At 41.1% G+C, this 25039-nt stretch overlaps 1 protein-coding gene across 2 annotated transcripts; it reads right to left on the bottom strand.

The window, feature by feature from the left end:
• Positions 1–18921: 18921 nt before the first annotated feature.
• Positions 18922–24327, bottom strand: FoxK (forkhead box K). Of its 2 annotated transcripts, none has more exons than XM_014360079.2 (7): positions 24237–24327; positions 23135–23873; positions 22131–22543; positions 21672–22050; positions 21347–21597; positions 21139–21274; positions 18922–21061 (listed from the first exon to the last, which is right to left on the bottom strand). In XM_014360079.2, exons 2-7 carry the CDS (start codon positions 23485–23487, stop codon positions 20860–20862), a joined length of 1734 nt encoding a protein of 577 aa, XP_014215565.2. In that variant the 5' UTR covers positions 23488–23873; positions 24237–24327; the 3' UTR covers positions 18922–20859. The 2 variants fall into 2 exon arrangements, with proteins under 2 accessions (XP_014215565.2, XP_014215566.2); XM_014360080.2 differs by having other exon boundaries at positions 21139–21241.
• Between the last annotated feature and the right edge of the window lie 712 nt (positions 24328–25039).

The raw sequence follows: 25039 nt of genomic DNA, 5'->3' as shown, positions 1-25039 counted from the left end.
TATTGATCAACTTCACGGGCAGTGTGTACGATTGTACCGTATATAAAAAAAAAAAAAAAATAAAAAAACAAAGCGAGATACGAAACAATTATTTCCACGTGTGTGTGTGCGGGGCAATCTGAGCCGATAGAAAAAAGATCGATACCGCGATCTCGAATATCTCGGTTCGACAATTTTCGGGGGAAAAAAGAGATCGGTATACACCGAGCCGAAAAAACTGCTCGGATTCATTGTTTGCTCTTTGAAAGTACACGTGTGCAAAAAAAGCTCCCACCTCGATATTCCGCGAAGATTAAAGGAGCGCGAGATAGATAGTAATAATGAATGGAAAAAAAAAAAAAAAAAAATACCCTCTCGGATAGTAAGAGGCAAAATTATTGGTCGGGACCCCTTGATTAAAGTTAAAGACGAGTCGTACGTGATGGGACGGCTGTCGAGGCGGCCATTAATGAACGTACAGTTGGAACGTACACATATATATGCCGCGCCGGGCGTATGCGTCGATATATTCAATATGCGAATTTTCCCCCACCGGCTGTATATAGGACACGACGTCGCTTATCGATAAAGCAATAAAGTCGAACCCCCCCCCCCCACCCACGCGCGCGGGCTTTCTTTATATATACCCCGCGACGCTCATGAAATATTCACCAATTTGCGCGCAGTATAACCGCCACACGCGCAAACGGCTATGTACATATATATATATACCTGCACATTGGAAATTAATTCCGCTCATCGATGCGTTCGTTTTTTTCCTTGTCCGGTTCTTTTGGCTAATCCCCGAGACGGCGGTTCGTTCGATTATTATTGCTGCCCGGGCAGTGTCCCCTGCGCGGCCGATTGAACCAAAAAAACAAAAAAACAAAAAAGTAATTCATACATAGGTATCCCTCTTTTTCGTACGGTATATACCCAAGTGTTACGTCCCTATAATGTATGACGCGCGTGAGCAAAAGCAAGTGCGCATTGCATATACAGCCGGCTATATAACGAGGATGTAGCCAATGAAAGGGAGCTTTGCTATTTTTCAATCGGGGAAGTGACGCTCGCCCGCCACTTGTCGTTGACTCTCTATACACTTGTACACAGCAGCTTCTTCTTGGCACTCTATATATTTACCTTTCTCTCTCTAGCTTTATCCGCGGTGCCGGCTAATTTCACCTCAATCCCCTCTCCCCTTCGGAGTCACTTTGTTGATGATGCAGCTGCCGAGTGAAGGATTTGAGAGTGGATTTAAACTGCTGAGCGACAACAACAACAACAACAACAACTGCTACGACGAAACAGCTTGATCGCTCGTTTTCCCCGGCTCTGCTGCACCAACACCACTCTGTATTACGTGTGTGTACTTAACTGTTCCGAGGGATGAGGAGGAGGGCCAGTGATGGGTTTATTCGCCCGGACGAGCGCTTTGTCTTTTCTTCAAAATGTAACGAATAAAATAGGCCCCGGATCGAACACATTCTTTTTTTTTTTTTTTTTTTTTTTTTTATTCTTCCTATAAGTTTGAGAAAAAACCACATTGGTTTGAAAAAAAAAAAAAAAACGCGCTTAAACGTCTCAATTGTGAGATATCGTGTACACTCTCAGGTACTTATTCCGCGTACATGTATACATTATTTGTCAAGTATTACACAAAAGCGCTAACGATGAATATATACCTATATCCCTGCACTCGGGATCAAGACGACGAGGGGTTACATATATACAATTATACAATGTATACGTATATACAATAAGCATATATCAGAGGGTGCGACCTGCGACTCGTAACTCGAGTTTAAGATATAGGGTATGTATATAGGGTCTCCCTGTACCTCGCGTGCACGGTGCGTTATCCCCCCCCCCTCCCTGCATATGTATACATATATATACATATGGGAGGGCGAGCGAGCGAGGAATTTGTCGGCTCGGTCCAAGGAGGGTTGGTACACATATATACATACATTACTAATACCAGGGAGAGGAAGCGAGCTATAGGGCGAGAGGAAAAAGGGGAGCAGTAGAGAGAGCAAGCCATCCGGTCTGGAACTCTCTTGCTGTAACTAATTGCGACTAGCACGCTGTCACGTAGACAAATGGCGGTGGTACGGCAGCCCCCAGTATATATACCACGATACACTATATGTATATATACGTTGTTATACCTATACTCTCTCGTCGGTATACACATGTATATATATACATGTAGGGGTGAAAATGCCGCGAGAGTGTGAGCCATAGTGGCGTGGCTGGAACTGGATGATGGCTGTATACATGTGTGGAGAGACGAGCTGGGTTGTTTTTGCGGCTTTGCGCGTGACGAGAGAGCACTGTGTAATCACATATACCTACTAGGTATAGGTATATCTTCTAATGATCCGTAGGGTAAATTTTATAAAATCACGGTATAGGGTATAGCTAATACGTATACATATATATATGTGTACATTTACCTACGGGGTGGGAGGGGGAGATCAAGAAGGAGTAGCTTTCATTCGCTCCTTTTCTTGCATTTCCGTGTATGTGTGTATACGATGCTCATACACATATACTAGGGCGTATATAATATTAGGTACGCGGTGGACAAAAGTCCGAGAACGAGTGCCAAGCTTTTTTGCGCGGCCCCCACTAGGTACACACATATGTACCTCGTCTACTAATACACGAGGGTCCGCGTTTCTGTAGCTACAGCACTTTTTTACTTCTTTTTTTTTTTTCACCAGACGACGGACGACCCCCTCGTTAACTAGCTTCTTGTCTCTTCCGTATACCTCGCTCGCTCACACGGGTAAATTCATTTTGTTTTGTTTGTTTTTTGCTAGCGAGACGAGCTTAATTTTATTTTACGCCCTTCGCGACTTACCCCGCATTTATGAAGGTAGAAATTAAACGCTCCGCATGATCTTCACCCCCCCCTCTCTCTCTCTCTCTCTGATCACACAAACGGTCCATTCTAAACCATGTGATATGTATACATATACACGCGAGTGCCCATCGGTCGGAGTAAAGGTACATAATATATATCTATACCTAATAAGCATAAATGTACATACATATATACCCAAGGTATACCCCCGCATACCCGAACACAAAATTCAGCCACGTATATATACATACGTATGTTACGCGTGTATATATTATATACTTGCGTACAATTTGGGTAATCCACACGTTGGGTGTATGAATAAACATATACATGTATAATTAATTAATGCGATCCGGCTATCTATGGAAATAATACATCCAACACGGCGCTGACAGACGCCGGGCTCTTCGCGCCCGCGACCCTCGTCTTAATATCCCGACGCTTTATACAATACATCATGCGCCGGAGACGTGTATATATATATATATATATATATATTGAATCAAAACGTCGCGCACATCGTCCCTCGTGTGAGCTTCGCATGCAACTCTCGAAAAACATACACACATGTAACTATGTACATGTAGCGCGAAATGTATTGTAGTATTACACATACGCAACGAGCCGTCAATAACGAGGCCCGTGTACATATACATACTCTCATCCCGCCCTCCCGATTTCCGATAAGGGCTTCGATAAATATACGTGTACGTGTACAAGAGGGGCAGAGCGAGTCCGTATACATTATTAGTATATATATGTGTACGCGTAGGGTAGTTATATAGAGGCCATTTTCAGTTGGACCTCCACATATATATATATAGATCGAGCAATGACCACGTGATAAATAGAGCAATGCACGAATGTAGCGTATATATACATACGGCTCCTGGCCGATTGGCTGGAACGACTTTCCGGCGCTATGATTCCCTCCCTCTCCCCCCCATCCCCATTTCCTGTGTGTGTACATGTATATACGTTGGGTTGTTGGGGGGTCGATTTGCCCCCTACCTATATGTACGGACCCTCCTTTGAATTGCAGTAGCCGCTAATCGAATTTCATAGCAGAGGGAAGATCGCGGGCTGTTGGAGGTATTTGGGGTGGGTTGGAGGGAGGGGGAAGCCGTTTTAACGCTCGGTTTTTGATTGCTCTCTCTCTCTCATATTCTCTGCTATATACACACATACAATACAGTGGGCACAAGCGTGTGCAATTGGTGCAATATATATATTTATTCGCGATGCTCTTCTGATGCTGTTTGACAAATTAAATTTGAAGCGAGCACTGCGCGATGGAGGGGGGCGTACACACTCGTTAGCCTTAATTATAATCGTATGTGTATACATTAAATTATTATTAATTTAAGGCAGAGGAAAAGGGTACGTACACGCGCGTGTTTAATTGGCGTGCGTTTTATTAAATTGGATCAAAGAAAGCGGAAGGAAGGAAGGAGGAGGAGGAGCAAATGAAATAAAAAAAACAGGCGAGCAAAGCTGTGCGATTCGATACCTGCGCCAGAGACGACGGTGAGGGGGGGGAGGCGTGTAACAAATCAAATCTGTACGGTAGAATAGACACAGCAGACGTCGGCGAAAATAAACGATAGGGAGGGAGGGGGTGGGCAGAAAAGCGGAAGCAAACAATAAAACCGTCCGGAGACGTTGTAGCGCGCGCGCGTGTGTCTCTGATGTTGACAGAGTGTATAGTTTGATTGGCAAAAAAAAAAAAAAAATAGAGAGAGCGATGAAGGAAAAATCGTCGATGAAATCAATGTAGAAAAAGAGAGAGATTTGGCGAGAGTTGGATTCTATGTATGGTGTATATACCGTATGCGCTTGTGTTTAATGCAAAACGTACGCACATGTAGAGGGGGGGGGGGTCTGAGCAATCGCGCCACTTTAAGTAGTTTGTGCGCTGAGCGACTACGCCAACTTCCCACGGAGTTGGTAAACGTGTATATATACATAGGGTACAATACACAAATATATATATATATATATATATAGGAAGCAACGCAGACCCAGAGAGAGAGGGCGATCCGTTAAGTGACTAAACGCTTTGTCTCTGACACTTGGCTTTTCTTCGCTTCCACCCCGTCCTGTCTCCGGGTCTTACTTTACCTCCCTCGGCTATATACAATACACACTCGCGTCCGTGGATTTATTTCTCACTGGGCGAGCTTTTGCTCTGATTCTCCCTGATGATGTACCTTATATATTATATACCTTCGTTGATGATGATTGAGATTAATTCGCGCCCGCGCGCGGGTTGTCTCGATTTTTCTCCCAAAAAAGATTTAATAATTTTGTTGTGTGTTGTGGTCGCGGTGATTTTTTCAAATTATCTTTTAAAATCGTACATATAGCTCGCCCCTCGACGTTTATACAATTGACTGAAAAGTACTTGAAGCTGAGCAGGCAATTTGAATATTCGTGGTTTTTTGATTAAGTAGAATACATGATGTGCAACATATCGTTTGAGTTTTCGTTCAAGTATGTGAAAAAAAAAAAAAAAAAAAAAAAAAGAAATAGACCAACCGGAATTTCTAAAGTATTGGTTTGCCATTTTTAGAAAAATGTGAAAAGAAAAAAATAGTTTAAACGATACAGAGCCTCCCCCCAAAAATAACAGTACCCCCACAGCGAGCCCGAAAGGTATTTGTTTCGCGGCGGGTCACACACCCATATATATATGCAGCGAGGGCGTGAAAAATCGCCGGCAGGAGTATACATACACATTATAATACGTGCTCTCAGAGCGAGCCATCCGTGTTGGCCGTAGTATATTGCGTACGACACGTGTACACACGCAAAGGTGAAACGAGCGCGTCTCTTGTGGTTTTTCCATTTGCGCATTGAAGGCATTCGCGCGGAGAAAAGCCATTTTATCCCGTACATAGTGGCGCTTTCATTAACGCGAGCACTGACACGTATTATACACCCAAAGGGTCAAAAGACCGTAATGCACGCGGCCCAGAAAACGGAGAGGGTGGAGTGGCGCAACTCCCAAAAGCGGAGGAGGGAAAAATTTGGGGTTTTTTTTCACACAGGTTTTCCCGGCGGGTCAGGAATAAATCGGCCGTAAATTCGGGGCTCGACCATAAATCGGGCTCTCGCGCAAATCTGTCCGATTCCCCCTCTCTCTCTCTCTAGGCTCATTTTCATACGTATCGGTACTCGCGATCGCGCGACTCGATTCCCTACCCCCCTTCTCTCTTCCATCTGTATTATCATCGGCTGTAAATATTTGCAGATCGGTTCTAAATAAGCCGCTGCCCTTTTCTACAGGAAAAAAAAAAAAAAAAAAAAAAAAAAATGCTTTGTCGTTTTCGAGAATTTACCATTGAGATGATCTTGCGAGAGTGGGGCCAACAGGCGGATTGAAATAAAATTCATCACCTCGAGGAGGATGAAGTGTCGTATAGTAGTAGAGGGTAAAATATATATCAGCGAGGCAATTCAAGAGAGTAATTGCACGAGCGGAGCTCCCGTTGATAATCGACGCGGACCCGACATTATTGATGTGCCATTATCCGCGCCCGGGCGTATATAATATATTACCATAGCGGTATACGTATAGGGGATACATCGTGGAAAAGCTTTTAAGCGACAAACTCGAAAAATTCATCCCTCGACATCTATTATTTACCGAAGGAGTGAAATTTCCCAGCAGCACCTTCCTTCCTCCCTTTCTTTCTCACTTGCCGATGTGTGACACTGCCGGGGGATGAAAAAAAAAGGAGAGAACGATAGGGGATGAAAAGAAAAAGAAAAAGTGAGAAAGAGTACAAGAAGTCTATCCCGCGTTTTATACAGGTGCAGTTCGGAAATCACTTATTGCTTGCGAGGCGAAAAGAGGAGTATACGACGACGACGACGACGACGTACGACTCCGATAAAGGAGAAAATTCTTCGTGGGCTGCCAAAACCGTCTGGTGCTGTCGAGAGACGGAGCGGTTTCTCCCCCTCCCCAATAACTCTCGATTCGGGGAAAAATAGAAACGTATTGGTATCTCTCGCGTGTGTCGACTCGTAAAATAAAAAAATTAAAAAAAAAAGCGAAATAACCAACTGTTTGGCTCCGCGGCTAATCTAATACAACTAAATTGCTGCAGCACATCAGAGGATGTTTGGGACGCCAGGCCACAATGGTCAAGTGAACGCAACAGCATCGCGAGAGAGTGAGGGTTAAAACTCACGGGGGTGAATCCAAAAGAGAGGAGTATAGCCCGGAAAAATCCAGGAGCATAATTGTGTTGCCTGTACAGTGGAAATAGCGCGTTGGCGAGTAATTTCCACGCGTGGAGTGTTATATTGTTTTATCCTTTTCTCTGGTGCCCCGAATCGCACGGTGAGAGGGAGTGGAAGGAAAAAAGAAAAGCTGATTCTCCAGGGACGCGAGAATATTTTCCCGTAATTCGTTAGGAAATCCTTTGTTGCTCGCAACAATATTACGCGTGTTTGTACGTACGAATCGTCTACTTGTTTGCCTCACCCGAGTATATTTACCAAACTCTTGCAGAACACAGAGAGAGAGCGGTGAGATGTGCAAATACACCTGTGCACTGTGTATGACGAATGGGGCTCCATTTGGAACATGTGTGTGCAATGTATATACGCGCTATATCTTATTGTACTGTCTCCCGCGCCAACAGCGGTGGAAGCCTCTTTGCACCTTGTCGCGCTTTAATGAATTTTATCTGATTTTTTCTTTTCCGCGGAGATTGATTCTTCGACCCACGAGCCGATATACTATACAAAATCGGAGCAATTGGGTGTTTGGCTTGAATTCACACCCCCTTCTTCCCCCCCGTACCACGTGCTGTATATGCAGACAAAAATCTCATTTCCCAAAGTGACACACACACGTGTATTACTCTGGGCCTTTGACGCTCCATCTATTATCTATATCTCTCTGTCCAGCGCGCGTGATGCAAATGTGTGTGTGCATAGACACTAGCTGACGGAACGAAGCGTCACCCGATCGAGCTGCACCACCCGGAGAGATATATATATATAGATACAGATGGGTGATAGTAAACATTGACCATCGGATCGGCCTATTTTACATCTTCTCCTCTCTCTGCGTCAACCCTGTAATACCTACCCCCACCCACACAACATGAGGTGAGAAACGGCCGCAATGTGCACTCCTCCATACATACGTGTCCCTGGCACACCGGCAACCCATATATATATATATATGTACCTCCAGAATATCCCGCAGGCAGCGGCGACGGCCCAAATAGCTCGCGCCACCCCTGCACGTGACGCCCGTCGCGTCGTCGTCTTTTTCACGTTCACATACATATACCTGTACCCCCTTTATTGCGTGATGCTCGGTGTATATACTATAGGTGTGGTTGTACCTATATATTATATATACCTCTATTTGCAGCAGCTCGGAATTTCGTAGCTAATCAGCGCCTCTGCCTTATTCGCGTGCCACCGAGCCCCGGCTAATTGTATACCCGGACAGGACGGATTACCCATATGTACAACACAGCCAGAGCTTTTTACGCGATGTTGTACACTCCGACTGTAAGTATACATTTTGGGAGATTTTTTTTTTTTTTTTTTTTTTTGTGCGTCGAGGCATTTTGATTATAATGTATACCTATATATACACTCTCTCCCTGCTGGAACTCGCTTGTATGCGATTTGTTGATTGGATGATAATTTAATTTGATTTTGACGAGTTCTCCTCTGTTTCCGTTTTATAAGTATACGGGTCTGCTGTCCGCGCGCTGGAATGTCAAATTTAAAATGTCGAATGAAAACGAGTGGCCTTTTTTTTTTTTTTTTTTTTTTTTTTTTTTATCTAGTTTGTACGAAACAATTTAAAATTTAATAAATTTGGAATTCCTTTAGCTGGTGAGGAAATAATTGGACAGTCATTGGAATAAAATACGTTGAAATTGCAGTAAAAATGTGCGAGAACAAATTTTAAAGTAAAAAAAAAAACAACAATAAAAGAGGACATTCCGTGCGCCAATCGGCTGTCACTGGTTTTTTTTCTTCTCTTTCGAGATACGTCGATCAGTGAAAATCCATGCCCGGAAATGTATGACGCGACAGTCGGGATGCGTCGAACGGTAAAATAAAAAAAAAAAAAAGGTACCTGCTTGCGCTGCAGAGTTAAATCACATTCGGTACAGATTCTTGAAGCGCCAGCCAACGAAAAATTGTACAATCATAAAAAGTGTATGAAAAAAAAAAAAAAATTCGAGAGCCAACACGTCGTACACATGGTATTGTAATTAAAAAACGCGCAAACGGAGAAGTGAGTAATGTATATTATACGCACCCTCATATTTTTGAATGAGCTGAAAGTGGGACGAAAATAATTTACTCGGTTTCTTTCAACCTCGCGACGCGAGCTCGCATATATAATATTCATCAAAAGGACGAGTTGTTGCAATACTTTTTTTTTTTCTTCATCCGAGCTTTGCCGATTTTTCCGTCGCAATCGTTCGAGGCACGGTAACGATGCTTGCGCTCCTTTCAAAGTAACGCGGACAACAGAAAATAGTTCCCCAAAGGTGCAGGGTTCGATTAAAACTCGGGCTTCGGCTAAAAATTACTCGTTCATATATTGAACTCGGGGGGAAACAGCGCATGGAAATGAAAAAAAAAAAAAGAAACTGCAGCCGCGCTTGAAAGGGAATTAAAAAGCAACGAAATCACTGGCGAATCTATACGCGTTCTCGAAAGGGCAAAATAACAAAAGTACCCATGTAGAGAGGGAGTCCTCAATTTTGTATATCTGAAAAAGAGAAGCCCCTCTTTCGGACGCGCTCGTCGTTTCATTAATAAACGTCGCCTCCCGCTGCTGCCCCGTACACAGGTATATGTATATACATACGAGGGAGTAATTTTTTAATTAAAAACTTTTTCTCGCTGTATACGCCCGTGGAACCTTCTCTCTCTCTCTCTCTCTCTCTGTTCATTGAAGCTATTCTATACGCATATATACCTACAGAGATGCAGGTTGCCATTATTTTTCTGTATTTACGCGTCACGAAAGCGTCAGAGTTAACCGGCACCACGTACGTATATAAACAATCATCATCGCTTCGTTCGCGTACGGGAGAAAAACCACCGAAACGCGGTGTTAATGAATTGAACGTAATTTCTCCAGCGCAGCAGCCCTCGTAAGCCGCGAACTTTTGGAAAATGAAAACAAGGGCGAAAAAAGCGCGAGGCTCCATACACCGTGTATTTCCACCCTGGGCCGATGTAATAAAATTCCCCGTCGGTCCTGCTGGTATACGTATACGTGTGTTTGTTGTACTTCTCCCCTGCCCCTCCGCTTTTATTTATTCTTCGCCGTCGACGAGCACTGATTATGCGAGTCGCGCTCAACGAGGACTGATTAATAAGCGCCAACGACAGCCATCAGCAGCACCGAAATCGATTGTCCCCCCCCCTCCCATTTCCCTCCACCCTCTGCAACTTCCCTCCCGTGGTGTGTTTATTAATTTCCGCGTTGATTCGCACGTGCGGCACGAAAGGGTATAAAACTCTCATTAACTCCCGCGTGTCTCTTGCTTTTTTTTTTTTCGTGAAATATTTTAAAAATCATTTTTGTCGCTGATGTTGGTTGAAATGTAAAAAAAAAAAAAACAAAGCATTTACTCTAATGACGTGCACCTCTAACAATAACACTGCGTCGCGGCGTTGAGGCCTTAATTGTTTTCTTTCGCGACTTGAGCGCTGACATTTTAATTACACGAGCTGCGGGAGACGACGACGATAATAATGACAAAGTTCATCGCGCAATAATACCTACCAACATTCATTTCCCGTTTGTGTGGATTATGATGAAAATACAGAAACGCCGGTGCTGTTTTACATCTATACATAACATGTATTATATACACGGCAAAGTATGACAAATAAAAAAGTAGGTATATATAATATAGGTGTACCGAGGTGTACAGAGGCAAGGATAAGTATAGACAGTAGAGCGCGCGGTGGCTCGGTCGGCTAGATCGTAGAGTGGCACGCGGGGGACCGTGGTTCGATTTCCGGCCATAGTGCGACATTTTCGGGCAAGAGTACCTCTGTGGCTTTTTCACCACGCAATGCTCCTCGAGGAGGGTTTAGGCGACCTTCTCGCAGCAAAATTGCCTAATTCCCCCTACCCCCCTCCTGTAATGGGAGGCCTCCCATCCCTCTTCCCTTCCTTCTCCCAAGTGCTAACTGCCCATAGTAGTGCCCTTATTAAAGGAGCCGGACGTAGAGCACTATAATATATATATAAAAAAAAAAGTAGAGAGAAGAGAGAGTGAAAAACAAAGCAAAAACAAAGATTACCGACGAAGAAAAGGATTTTTCCTCGGATTTTTCATGGGATGCTCGTGAAAAAGACAGCTGTATATACATGTACAATGGAAAGGAGAGAAAGAGGAGACTGCGTGTATATAAAAGCAATAGCATAATAAGTAGCTGTAAGTACACCGTGTACAAAATCAAATACCTTACCTTCGATAAACCACAGCGGAGCAGCCAAAAGGGCCAAAGAGGCTGCACGTGTACGCTCTATAATCCCTGCGGGTGGGCAGCTGGGAGCGCGAAATTCAATAGTAATGAGAGTAATCTCTCCATCTCTCTTTTTCTGACGGATACCCCCGCAGAAAGTATGTATAGAGCTGCCCCCCCACACGCCGAATCGATCGATTTGCCATTTCTCTCCTCCTCGGGCATAACTATATACATGTATACACCTATATTCCCTCCTTTTATATTCCACACACTGTGCCCTCACTCACCTGTTACTTCGCTCTCTCTCTCCTTCTCTTTTTTTCGATCCCCCCCCCCCCATAGGTCCCGTACAATTCCCGATATTGAGACGTTATTCGGATTTTCTTTGAGATTCCTTCCCTGCCTTCTCGAGGGCTGATGTACCTACCCGTTTCCGATAAATTTTATTTACTGCGCTCCCCGTCACGTCCCCCCGTCCCCCCCCATCCACCTCTTCCTGCCTTTGACGGCTATACTTTTATTACTGCTGGAATGCATCCCTCAATTTCATTCCCCACTGTTTATTTTATTTTTGGTTTTTAAAAAAAAAAAAAAAAAGAAAAAAGATATAGGTTACTGTGAGCCAGAAGGGGTCCAGATCACCCTGTGTTGTATTTAAACCCGCCTGTCACCATCTCGCGCTTCGAAGCGCATAATTTGATTAAACGAAGGAAACTGCATCTCGAAAGGAGATGAAACATCAAACAGCCAATGCCCTCCCCCTCCCCCTTATCGGTGAGGTAAACACGCAGTTTCGCAATTCCTCGCTCTAAGCAGCGAAAGAGTATACGTACGCTTCTGTTTAAATGGGGGGGGGGGGAAAAAAAGAGCTTTCCAATTAACTTGATACAGAGAGGGGGATACACGCAGAAAAGCGAGGCTGTGTGGTCCTTGTTTATAAAACATCCCGTAATTTTTAATATATATAAGATACGCTGTGTATACCGACCCCCTTCGCCCCCCCCCCCTAGACCCCCACGACGTTTCTATACATACAGGGCTCTCGATCCATCTTCGGTGGTGGAATTTCACGGCGGAATTTCAATTTCGCGAGAGAGAGAGAGAGCTGTTTTTCTTAGATGCTCGCTCTGGGTGTGATAAAGAAAGAGAGAGATATCATACGGATGGATTCCCCGGCTGTTTTAATGTCTTATCGATCTCCTGCACAGATAGATGGGGGCGGGGGGAGGATCTATATTTGTTGTTAAGTATATAAGGTATTTGTGTAGGGCGGCATCGCGTCGCCCTAATTTTAGTCGTTAACTCTCGTTGCATCGTTATTTTATCGATCCTTGGCGGTCGAACAGAGCCGTTGCCCCTATTCCGGCCTTCCTAGCCCTCGTTTTGACCTCTCTCCGTACCATCGTCCACGCTGGACCTCTTGTGCATGCATCGGAGGCTGGCTGCGGCTTGCACGAAATTTTTTATTTCCCCGGAAAAGTGTAAAAAAAAAAAAAAAAAAAAAAAAAATGCCTGTATGGAGAGAAAGGCGAAGAGTGCGGTGTGTGCCCGCGTGCCTTTTCCTAAAGTTTTTCCCTCTCCTCGACGCTACTCTCTTGAATTGTGTGTACTTGCGGCGAATGAAAATTTGTCCGTAGAAAGGAGTTGTTTACTTGAGTTGCAGCTTTCAAGTAAGAAGTAAACCTATACACTTACAAAAGAAACTTGCTCTTCTTTCGTTGGAAGAATCGAAAGTATGTGTATATTATGGTAGGCGGACGTAGCACGCAATTCGAGTATACGTATACATAAGTTCAAAAGCTATCGACGGTTCCATTTTTCTAGCCCGCTGAGCTGCACCAACTTGGGATTTATCTATTTTCGCCCATCACCTATTTTCATACATACAGTCGTACGCACAAAAGTTACCATATATATATATAGTGTCGTGGCTTGTTCCCAACAGCCCTGCATCACACACAAAGTACCTATATGTATATATATATACATATATATGTAACATTGGCTTGGGGAGGCGGCGACGTCCCAATTTTATCTGGAGCGTGTGTATACGTATAAGCAACAACGGTTCCGTTCTGTCGCGTTGCTGTATCGAGGACAACTCGTTGCCAATATAGACCATAGCTATATACGTGTACCTTTCGGGATTGAAACTACGAGCAAACGAGTCTTCTCCTCCGATCTTTTTTTTTTCCTTTTTTTACGTGTACTCGTATAGGTCGCGGGGCACGTCCTTCTCGCAAGGGGTGTCTATGTGTGGGTGCCGAGGCGATGACTGTAATTTTACGGCCCGTAAATTTCACCCCACAGCCCTCTCGATCTATCAATGGCCCTTTTGTTCTACTCCCCTCGGCCGAGAATTTGGAGTTTCCCTTTAAACCCGACTTTTTTTTTTTTTTTTTCTTTTCATCCACCCGCGAAGACCAAAAATAGTACAAGTCACAAAGAAACGCGAGACACCTTGTACCTGTATAGGTACATTCTGAACTTTTCACCCGTCGAATCAAGTGCACACCGAGAGAAAAATGTTCTTGATGGAACCAAAAAAATGCATGTCCGAGGATAAAGTACCGAGTAAGTATTGAATAATGTTTGGTACTAGATGGTAAGAAATTTTCTCCCCGTGCACAGAGGTGGAACGGCTGATTGATTTTTCACCTGTGTCCTGTGTACACACACGTGAAAATCCAGCGACTCTTAAACATTGAAGGAAGGTAGAGTAGTCCACCGGTGCTACGAGGGGAGGCACATGCTCGAGTATACTCTCGGCGCAATCTCCCCTTTTCTCCTCCTCCTCGTGTTTTAATAATTTACGCGGTTCGATTGCGCGATTACTTTTTCAGCAGGGGATGGGGGGTCGCTCACACGTTGGAGCACGTTTTTCGGGATATTATTCGTTAATAGGTATATACACACGAGAAAATTATTTTTCAAACTATTTGGTCAATCAATAAAAAACGTAAACTCACGCGTTTACGGAGAAGGACCATAAAATCGGAGCCTCGCTTGGGTGTGTGTGGTTGGAAAGGGTGTCCCATCGTGTTTTCCCTCTCGCTATCCGATATCGAATCCTCTTGAAAAAGCAAACACGGAAGGAAGGAGTCCGAGCCAAGAATATCAAAGAGAGAGAGAGAGAGAGAGAGTGTATATGTATAGGGCGAGGGGGGCTGAAATAATGAAATATCTATTATACACACAGAAGTGGAAGAAGAGGAGGGAGTGTACACATTCGTGCAGTTCCTCCCCTGCCCCCTCGGCTTCTGTGGCCATCGATCGCTGGGGGAACGAATGTCCTCCGCTGCGCGGCGGGAATTTATTGAATCCGAAGCCCGCCAATGGAGCCTCGTCTCTTGGATTCCACCTGCCGAATTTCAACGATACTCCGCCGATACCTACTATGTAATATTTACAGAGAGGGGTATATCAAAATATCGGAGGGCCCAGATATGGCAATAAAAGGCCATTCGGGGAGTGGGCCAAAAATTGCAAAAAAAGAAAAATTCGACAAATAGAACGTCGAAAGGGCGCTCGAGCTATGTTTTTTTAATCCGCGCACGAGCCAACTTCAGCCGAGCTTGAACTTTTTGGCCATCATTTTGGCACTTTGAAACAAGGCGTATTTTAAGAGATTACAAAATTATACATTTTCGGGAAAACGCTTCACTTCGAACCCTCCAAAGTTTCATTAAATTTCAAATGGTAAAACTTTTTTTTTTAATAGTTTTCTTGGAGTTGTAGCTTGGATTTTGTGAAAAACGTTTCTGATCTCAAAAAGTTTGTTCATACAAATTACTCGTTTTTGCAGTTTGAGTTTCTTCATGTACGTATACTTGCAAAAAGTTGTAATTACCATAAATGAATAATTTGTGAATGACCCATTGAAAACTGTTTTGTTTGTATTGTATTTTCATGATTTCCTTTTTAAATCTCAAAAATTTGATAGAAAAAAAGAAAAAAAAGTGAACGGAGAACAGCAACCCACCGCACGTTACAATCCACCGTAAACCATGTATATACAGATGGATACAGGGGCACGTATAGCCGTTATCCGTGCACTGCATGCACATCACCGAAACCACACTCGGCTGATCCAAAGAGGAGAGCACAGGATACAGGAGGGGGGGGGCGGTCGGGAAAAGCGTTTTCGCGTTAAAATTTAAGCCGCGACAGCGTCCGCATGCACGTGCACTCGACTCCCTACCCCATAACTCTCTGCGGTCGGACTCCCCCCCCCCTCTAGCGACTGACCGCAAATAAATCCTGATAATCGATCCGGTGGTTACGTAACGCGCATCATCTTGCCGTACGAAGAATCACATCTAATGGACATACGTATAAGGTGTACAAAATAAACGAGACAGTTTTTTTTTCAACGTTTAATAAATTTCATTAGCGACAAGTTGATTTTTTTCTTCTCTTCTTCATCCATGTAGGTACTCAAGGGCCGATGGGGGTGAAATAAAAGAGACACACACACTTTTTCGTCCTCCCTTGCATTGCTCGTTTCGTTTTTTTTTTTTTTTTTTTTTCTCACACGCGCACCAATACTCCTGTGATCCCCATCAGACTCTCTCAAAGAGTCGTCATCGGTTCTTTTTCTTTCCGCGCATTTCTTTATACAAAATATCGAGAATCATTCACACGTACACTCTCATCGTTTCTCATCTTTCACACAATGTTATTTTAGTATCCAAAACAAGCGAAAATTAGCATCATTGCAACGACATTCATTGATCGGAGTTTACTTTTTTTCCTCTTTTGATCGGAGGGGAGTACGTTATTATCCCGCAACTTTGTTCGATACAGTGTCAACAACCGCCAATATCATTCGTCACCCTATTCTCGACCCGCCAATTTTGTTGTACGTGCACAGTTACCATCGCAAAGACGCCAATCACAATTTGGTCGAGTACTCTCCGATCTTTTCTTCTTCTTCTTCTTTTGTTGTGTTTTACACAAGTCGTGTTTATGATGAACGGACACACGCATATCACTCAATATTGATTTCTCACTTTTTTTTCCCCGCAACGGTACAAATTATGATGCGTTGACGAGGGGGGGAAAAATATCGTTTTCGTGTTGTCGGTGGAAAAAAGGAAAACGCGGAAAACGAAACTATACACGTCAAGTTTCTTTGTACTTTCGAAAACAATGAACTTTCCTCGCAGTGGTGATTTTTCGAGCATTGACGTTTCGTTCGGTTATTTACAACGGTTGAATTGGCGTTGTAAAAAAAAAACAATAATAAATAATGTTGGATGTTTACTGTCGAAAAACGAGGAATCGTCGAATTTACTGCAAAGTTCCTTTCTTCCTTACGACAAAAATAGAGATCGTTTGCTGTTAATATGTAATTATTTTATTCTCTTCCGATACACTCACGCGTTAAGCACAAGTACTTACTCAACTTTGTATACCTCGCTAAACTTTTCTAAGCATCGTTTTGTCAATATTACATTGTTGTTGCTTCTTTTTTTTTTTCTTTTTAATCCATTCAATAAGATAATATTGCGTCGTTCGGGATATCATAAAAACTCTAAATACTGAGCTTTACAACCGAGGTGTTAGTTGAAATGTCACTTTCTTTTAAAAAAACAAACAAAAAAAAAATTACACTTGGAAATTCACTAGTCATTGTGTGTTTAATGTTTTTGTTTTTTATTTTTGCCAATTTTCTAATAGGTAGGTATTAGACGTAACATGTACACACGTGTTAATAATACACAAGTTTTTAATTTTGATTCCAACAACACGTTAATTTACGATTGGGTTAGACACATCTCGCGAGAACGTTATAAGTTACGAAACGTTATCATTAAATGCATTTAAAAATCTAAAAAAATAATTTCGACTTACTATACGTGTGTATATAATTATGTGTATGCGTGTATACGTATATATACATGTAATATGGACTCCTTAGATAAAATCTACTTTGGTTAAATTTAGGTTGTTCAACTCTCGTTCGGTCGAGAACTTGGGGTGAAATTCCAAAGAAGTAAGTAGGTACATGTACAAACATTGAGATTTTTGAAACAGTCCAGTTTTAGGGGCTTACCGAATGAGTAAATTTGATTAAACGCGAGTTGAAACGACGGCAAATACCAAAACTGGACTACGGGGGAGAAAAATAGAAAAAGAAAAAAACGAGATGAAAAGCGTGCAGCTCCCACAGGACTCGAGACGGAAAAGAAAATTATTCTCAACTGCATGATTTATTCAACATTCGTGTAACCGGAGCTAAAAACCGTTCCTGCGACGAGAAATTAAATTTTTGGGTCCATCCACGACGAAAATTGAGGTATAGATAAAAATTTTACTTATTAAGTAGCGTTTTTTTTTTTTTTTTTTTTTTTTTTTTTTTTTTTTTTTTATATCGGGTTACCGCGACAGCCCATATTGGCCCAGTCGCCGGGGCCACCCACTCACCACCTATGTGTGGGGGTGTATTGCCACACCCATTAAATCCTCTCTTTTTAATTTATACCATACAAATCATACAGTGGAAGTATCTCCGGTGTAACACACCTTGTCAGTTAAGCTGACACTCTCTGCACCAAGTAGCGTTTACGAAAACACGGTAAAAAAGCCTTGCAACTTTGTCCTGTTATTCTCTCGGTGCGAAACACGCGTGTCTTAGATATACAGCAACGCAGTTATTTATACGCGTTTATCCGAGAAAAACACCACCTGATTCAGTAAACTTGAAATGCACGGCGATCGATACGAGTTTTCCGAACAAAAGAAAAAGAGAGGAATTCACGGGCTGCATCACTACTAATGGCGTAAGAGACGGTAAATCTGATTCATCTAGTTCTAGTTATGATAAAAGTATCGAGACTACTGTAAACAAAATTTTATCCACATCAAGCGTAACGAATTTAAAAAAAAAAATTGTCCCCTGATTAAGGTGGCTGGTCGCGCAAGTTGTAGTGTTGATGATAGAGATCAACGACTAACAGGGATGATTTTGAAGTAATATCTCGTCGACAACTTTTCGAGACAGTACGGTTGAAACCACACGCGCAATGGCTATAAATGGCACAATTTTAATAAATTTAAAGATTACGAACGGATTACAGAGTAGTACGTTGAACACCAGTAGATTATAAGTGGACAAAGTAGTGGAGAACCTCGTTTTTGGTTCTGGTTTTACTTCAACAGCTTTCGGACTTGAGATAAAATCGTCGTTTCTTAAATTTTTCCCCTCTATGTCATAAGGCAAACTAACAGGTATCTATCATTTTTTTTTTTTTTTTTTCAGGTCTAATACGACTATCAGTAAAGCTTGTGATGGTCAACAAAAAAAAAATTTGTTTGTCGTTCCGTCGGGAGGTTTCACTCCCAGGGGAGCCGCAGAGATGAGTGAAACATGTATAATTAGAACTATAATCTTTAAGAACTTCACCAAAAGTTATCATTTAATTTCTAGAAAAAGGACGCGAGTCGAGACTACGAGTCTCGCATTTTTCAACATGATATTATTTATTTACTCATTTATATATATATATTTATTTCAATATTTTAAGTGTAATGTTTATTGATTACACCTACATCCTATATGCTTATAGTGGTCATCTTTTTTTTTTTTTTCTTTCCAATGGGCACGTTGGAAATATCAAAGGGTGTTTTTTCTGCCGTGTAAAAACTTTGGTGCTGAAAAATCATATATCATAAGCTCAGGTTCGGAATATAATATATTGAGGATGATCCTGATTGACGCTTCGTAACTCGAACAAACAAACTCAATTTAAATATCACTTTGCTTTTTATTGATCGTATAATTAATATGTGTACGTTTAATTATACGACTATAATTGTATGCACATACACGCATTTAGTTTCATTTGCTACATTCTTACTGTTTCTTTTGCATAAGCGCAGGCTTTCGTCACAATTACTTGGCAAACGTTCTCCAACAAAGCAAAAGAAAAAAAAAATAACAAAAACACGTGCAACCGATTACACTAGATGATACTAAAAAAAAAAAAAAAAAAAAAAAAAAATAAAAAAAAAATAAAAATATTGCGAAGCAACAAGTTTTATAAAAGATACTTTTTAGAAATAAAGGAAAGCTTCGGGTATAAGACGATTGAAAAATTTGCTATACGATCTCTATCTATACATATTTCTACAAGTGCACCGTTCGAATGCTTTCTTATTGGTAAAAATTACGCGCTTTCCTTGCCTTGTCGTTTCTAATTTATACATCAACTATCATCAGATACTTTGCGTCGTCGCTTTTTTTTTGCTCGCGTCACAAACTAATTCGTAACTTGCAAGAAAACGTCGTTGTTACAAGCTTAAAACACACCAATAAGTATTTTTTTTTTTTTTACTATATATATATATCATTAACTCGTTTGCAATCAACAAACGCAACTTTTTTTTTTTTTAACAAAAATTTTATAATCCATAAGATATTCATTTTATTTTTGGTACAAATATAGTATATCGATCCTATACCTTAACTCTCCTGTTCTCTAGCTTTTGTAGGGCGGCAGGCACATTTTTGAAATCATTGGCCAGCGATTTTCGGTTTTCTTTAGATACATTTCAAGAAAAAAAAAGAAAAAAAAAAGTTACTAATTTCATCATTGCAATTATAAGATTCTTACACTTGCAATCCTTTCTTTGTACAATAACTATGATAAACAAATAAATCTCCTGAATTGTTTAATAATTTTTTTAGTACCTAAACTATATATATATATGTAAACCTGTTTCAAAGCAAAAAACGTTTCGAAGCAGGGTCGCGCAAATAAAAAAATTATGATTTGTGAGACCAATTTGTTTTCTAACTATGTTTAGCATATTCATTATTTATTTTTTGTCCAGCCGCTCAAAAAGAAAAAAATACTATATTCATTGCAGCAGTACTTTGATTGCATAAAACTTAACGAGATGAAGTAAACGGTGATCTATAATTCACAATCCAATATTAAAAATTAAAAAGTGAATTAAAAATCGACATACATCACCTAGCAAATAAGAAAGAGACTATTTAATATATTTTTTTTTTTTTCCAAGCAACAAAAACAACCAATCAATTTATAATTTGTTTTTCCTAAAAAATAAATATCAATTATCAAGTTTATAACTCTAACACTTTCGCATTGTCTCTTCAACATCGCCAATTTCTTCATTTTATTATTATTATTATTATTTTTTCAATTCACTTTCGTACACAATAATAACAGATATTAAATTATTGATCGTTTCGCGAATCAAAAAAATATAAAGAACTAGAATCGAGCCAACATACGATTGATTCGCGACACCATAGTCAACATATTCTCCTGTCCTGTCTTTTGAAGTAGCGACCAATATTGATTATAATAATGATTGATAACGCACGAAGATCACGACAGACAGGTAGACTGGCACGGAGGAAAATTTATTTTATTCATTTTAATTATGAATGCGAGTTGTACTACGTACGAAAGAAAAGCAAAAGACTTGTTGTTCTGGTGTGCAGCGAGAGCGCATGGTTGAGCTTTCCTTGTACTGATACGCAGTGTTCAGTGCTCGTCGGCTTCGTGTAAGCGTTGGCGTTTCGGCAGAGACTGCAATGCTTGCTGGTGCTGGTGCTGCTGCTGATCAATCGGCTCGGGACTTTCAACGATTGCCAACGGTGCTGGAGATCCTGGTGAACTATCTGGCTCCTCATGAACTGCTCGCTTGCCCAACCCAACGCCTGCGTCAGGACTCATATAATTTCCACTGAAACAATTTTCACGTTCATGAAATAATTAGTCGATAATTTGACGAGAGCATCAATCAACAATAAATATGCCCACCTGTAATTATAATTTGTTTGTACAATAACAGGAGCTGGACTGTACTGGCCAGCTGGCGATAAAGCGTGCTCTTCAGTAACACTTTGAGGAATTAAATACTTATCTGTAAAATACAAATGTCTCCTTAGATACGAATCTGAAGCAAAGTAGAACATGAATAAAAATGCATCGATGAAAGAAAAATGAAAAATAAAAAAAGTTTTTTCACCGTCTCTATTATCACTATTAACGCCGTTAGTTGCAACGGTGACTTGTGGCATCAAACGCGGTTTATGCAGAGGCGGTGGAGCGTAAGGATGACCAGGAGAACCGGGAGCCGATTGACTACTCAGCTGACCGGCAGGAGAAGGTACCGAACTATCAGGATACGATTCCGGACCGGGCGAACCTTCTCTACTTAGACACTCGGGAGTCATTATACCACTGATACCCCCATGCGAAGGAGAGGCCGGGGCGCTCCTGTAAAAAATATTAAATTTTGGTCAACGCCTAAAGATCAGGCACTCGTTTCGAGATAAAAGAGGGTAACGAACCTGGACGATAAGCCAAACGGAGCTCGGAAACACGGCACACCTCGTTGCCTTCTCCGTCGAAATGCTTGCTCTATCAGCTTGACTTCAGACTGCGGATCTATTCTCCAAAATGATCCTTTACCAGGTTCTTCTTGACTTCTAGGCACCTTGATGAAATATCTGTTCAGAGACAGATTATGCCTTATCGAGTTCTGCCAGCCCTTGTCCGCTGTTCTGTAGTACGGGTAGTTTTTCGTTATGTAGGAATAAATTCCAGACAACGTTAGCTGCTTGTCGTGTGCTGAAGCTATTGCTTGAACGATCAACTGAGCATAAGAGTACGGTGGCTTTGAATTATCCTTTGGTGGGCTATAATGTGCTCCAGACGCGTTGCCATTAGCTGAAATGTCCAAGTAATCACATTTAATTCTTTATTTTCTAGTTTATTGATACAATACTTGTAGATTCAACATTATTTACCGTGCAATCCTCCTCCTCCTCCACCAGCTATCCCACCTCTAAAACCAGGTTCAGGACTAAGTTGACGACTAGTGCTTTGCGTTATCTCGTGCCTCTCCACTAGTGTGTTTTGAGGATCACTATTGGCAACTGCATACACAGCTGATTGCAGATCCTGGGAGATATCCGCGGATATATTTCGTCGACCCGACCGAGGACTTGCTGGGCATGAATTAGCGGCACTTATCGTGCCTGTAGGTGATGGGAGAGGACTGCTGTAGTTTGAATCTGGAATATTGATTCGAAGAGGAGGCAGAGGAGCGCGTTGCTTGGGAGGTGAGCCTAATAGCCTTTGTATGTTATTCTGATCCAGGTCGTCTATTAAAGATTGAAACGAGAGCTTTATATTTGTACTTGGAAATCTAAATACACACCTGCAAATGAAAATTCATTCTATTAATATACTTTAGTACTTGAAGTATTTGGTTTCTATCTATTATTTTAACCTATCACTCCATCATCCACTCATTTTGCTTGTATCTAACTGTTTCTTATTTATACCTCAGTTTGCAAAGGGGATCACTTTTCATGGATTATGTAATAAATAATCAGTAAATTCATATTCATACATTTCAAAAGCTCATCAAATTGATGCATAGACAATGATTCTGGATACACGTGTTTACACATTTCAAAAGTTAGTAAATATTTTTGTTTACCAATGATTGGTTCATAAATGATTTATTAGTACACATGAATCATTATTACAAACGTCAATGCCGTCAATGTCATAAATATGTATCCCATGATGAATTTACTTGATTAGAATCAATGGACAAATAACAAAATGGCAAGTACAAAGCTTGGCTTATGAAAGATTTTGTTTGTTTACATTAGAATTAAGAATTATTTTGGTACTGTGCTGATGTGAAGTCTCATGTAAAGAAAAAAAAAAAAAGAAAAAAGAAAAATCTTTGGCAATTCGTTGATATTTGTTCCAGAAAAAGTTTAAAAGAAAAACTTACATCTTTGGCAATGTTACATTAACTCCCTTGCGCTGAAATGCTCCATCCACAAAGACTCCGTTTTTTCCATTGCAAGTCATTAAAAAATTTGGATGGTCATAGACTATCTCCATATGCCTTCGTGATATGAAGCTGGAGTGTCCCATGTTGACATCGACTTCTCCTCTACTGCTGTTCCTGCCAATGGTGACCTTCCCTTTTCGGACCAAGTATTCAAACTCTCGGCCCTCCAATCGTGCAATTGGTGCATTGGGCTCTGGATTCCATTGAATCTTGGAGGGACTAGCTGGTGCCGATTTGAGTGCCAGTAGTGCCCAGGCATCGCTTTCTTGTGTCCTTGAGTAGCCTGACATTTTATATACCTTGGGGTACTCACTCTTCTAGCGAGTCTTTGGCGACGTGTTATTTTCTTGTTTTTTTGGCTCTCTCTTCTCTCACGTTTCTCAGGAGAAAAAGAGAGAGCACCTGTACACTACTCGTTCTATCTGAGAAAAGACTCCTCAGCAGCAGCAGCACATGAACTTCACGTCGTCGCCTCTTGTATACATACGTGTGTACCTATATGTGTAATATCTCTCTATAATATATGTTTCTCTCTTACTCGTACTCCTCCTCCTCCTTCACCTTCTACACATGGACGTATGTATGTGTACGAATATATATGTAATCAACGTTCGCGTAATATGGCCGGCCTCCGTTTTGTTTTATTTCCCTCTCTCCCAAGAAATAGATTCACAACCTGAAAAGTATATAACACCTCAATCTTAAGTCTTGCTCAAAAAAACACATACTTTTTTTTCTCTCCCATTCACATTCCAATCACTTTCTTATCACTTTGTTGATAACATTGCCGACTTTTCCTACGAAAATATAACAATAACAACATCAACAACAACAACAACAACAACAACAATAACAAACGATTGCAACATCGTGTTTATATGGGTAGGTGTATATACATATATATACATATGTGTATACTCATACTTTGGTATAACCACACGACACGAGAAAGAAGGAAAAAGCGATAGGTAATGAAAGTGCTTGGCTATTTACAAAGTAAAAAATAGCAACGGTATAAAAAACAAAAAAAGGCACTTACTCAGTTACTTTATACTTATGAGAGTTGATGTAAGTAAGTAAGTACTCGAAGAAATGGAAGAGCCTGCCTCACGTGCGCACTCCGCGCTCTAGTCCAGTCTAAAGCTGTGTATACTTACTTCACTAAGCTCGGAGAGAAAGAGAGGAAAAAAAACTAAATATATACCTATACATACATACAGCAGAATGAGGTTGATGAATGTTTACTTGGATCAATTACACGACAAAGTGACATAAATATAAGATTTTTATTTTTTTTTTTCATGGCAATCCAAAATTTTGTTGGACTAAAAAAATGATAGAAAAAATTACAACGAATCGACTGATGTAAAAAATTAAAAAGTTTATTTATAGTACGTGTTTTGCAACAAAAAAGAGAAAAAAAAGTAAAAAAAACTGCGCGTCGCAAATGTGAAGGGAAAAGTTGAGTTGTAGGGTTATTAAAAATGTTCTGGAGGATTTCTTATAAATAATTAAACTCCATGCTTTCTTTTTTTAGCACCATCTTATCTTTGTTTACTCAATGTTCGAGCTAGCCTCTCCTAGCTCATTCTCTCACGTGTGCGGTATGTGCGGGACACGCACACGACACACAAAGGAGCAAACTTTTGTTTATTTACCTCAGTTCGCCACCTATTGGCTCTACGTGTTACTCTTCAAAAGACACTGTGCACCTGCAGCGCTAATGTCCCATGTTAATTTGCATCATGTGGTTAATTTTTGAAGCTGCGAGAGTAGGTTCTTCTCTTGGGCTCTAAGTTCGAATCCTACAATAAATTATTAAGGCCATCAAAAAAAAAAAAA

This window comes from Copidosoma floridanum, unplaced genomic scaffold (genome assembly GCF_036245765.1).
Source record: "Copidosoma floridanum isolate Cflo_tuat_1 unplaced genomic scaffold, Cflo_Japanese_pri ptg000025l, whole genome shotgun sequence".
Lineage (NCBI taxonomy): Eukaryota > Metazoa > Arthropoda > Insecta > Hymenoptera > Encyrtidae > Copidosoma > Copidosoma floridanum.
Note: the sequence above shows the minus strand (reverse complement) of the source record. Positions and strands in the feature narration are given on the sequence as shown.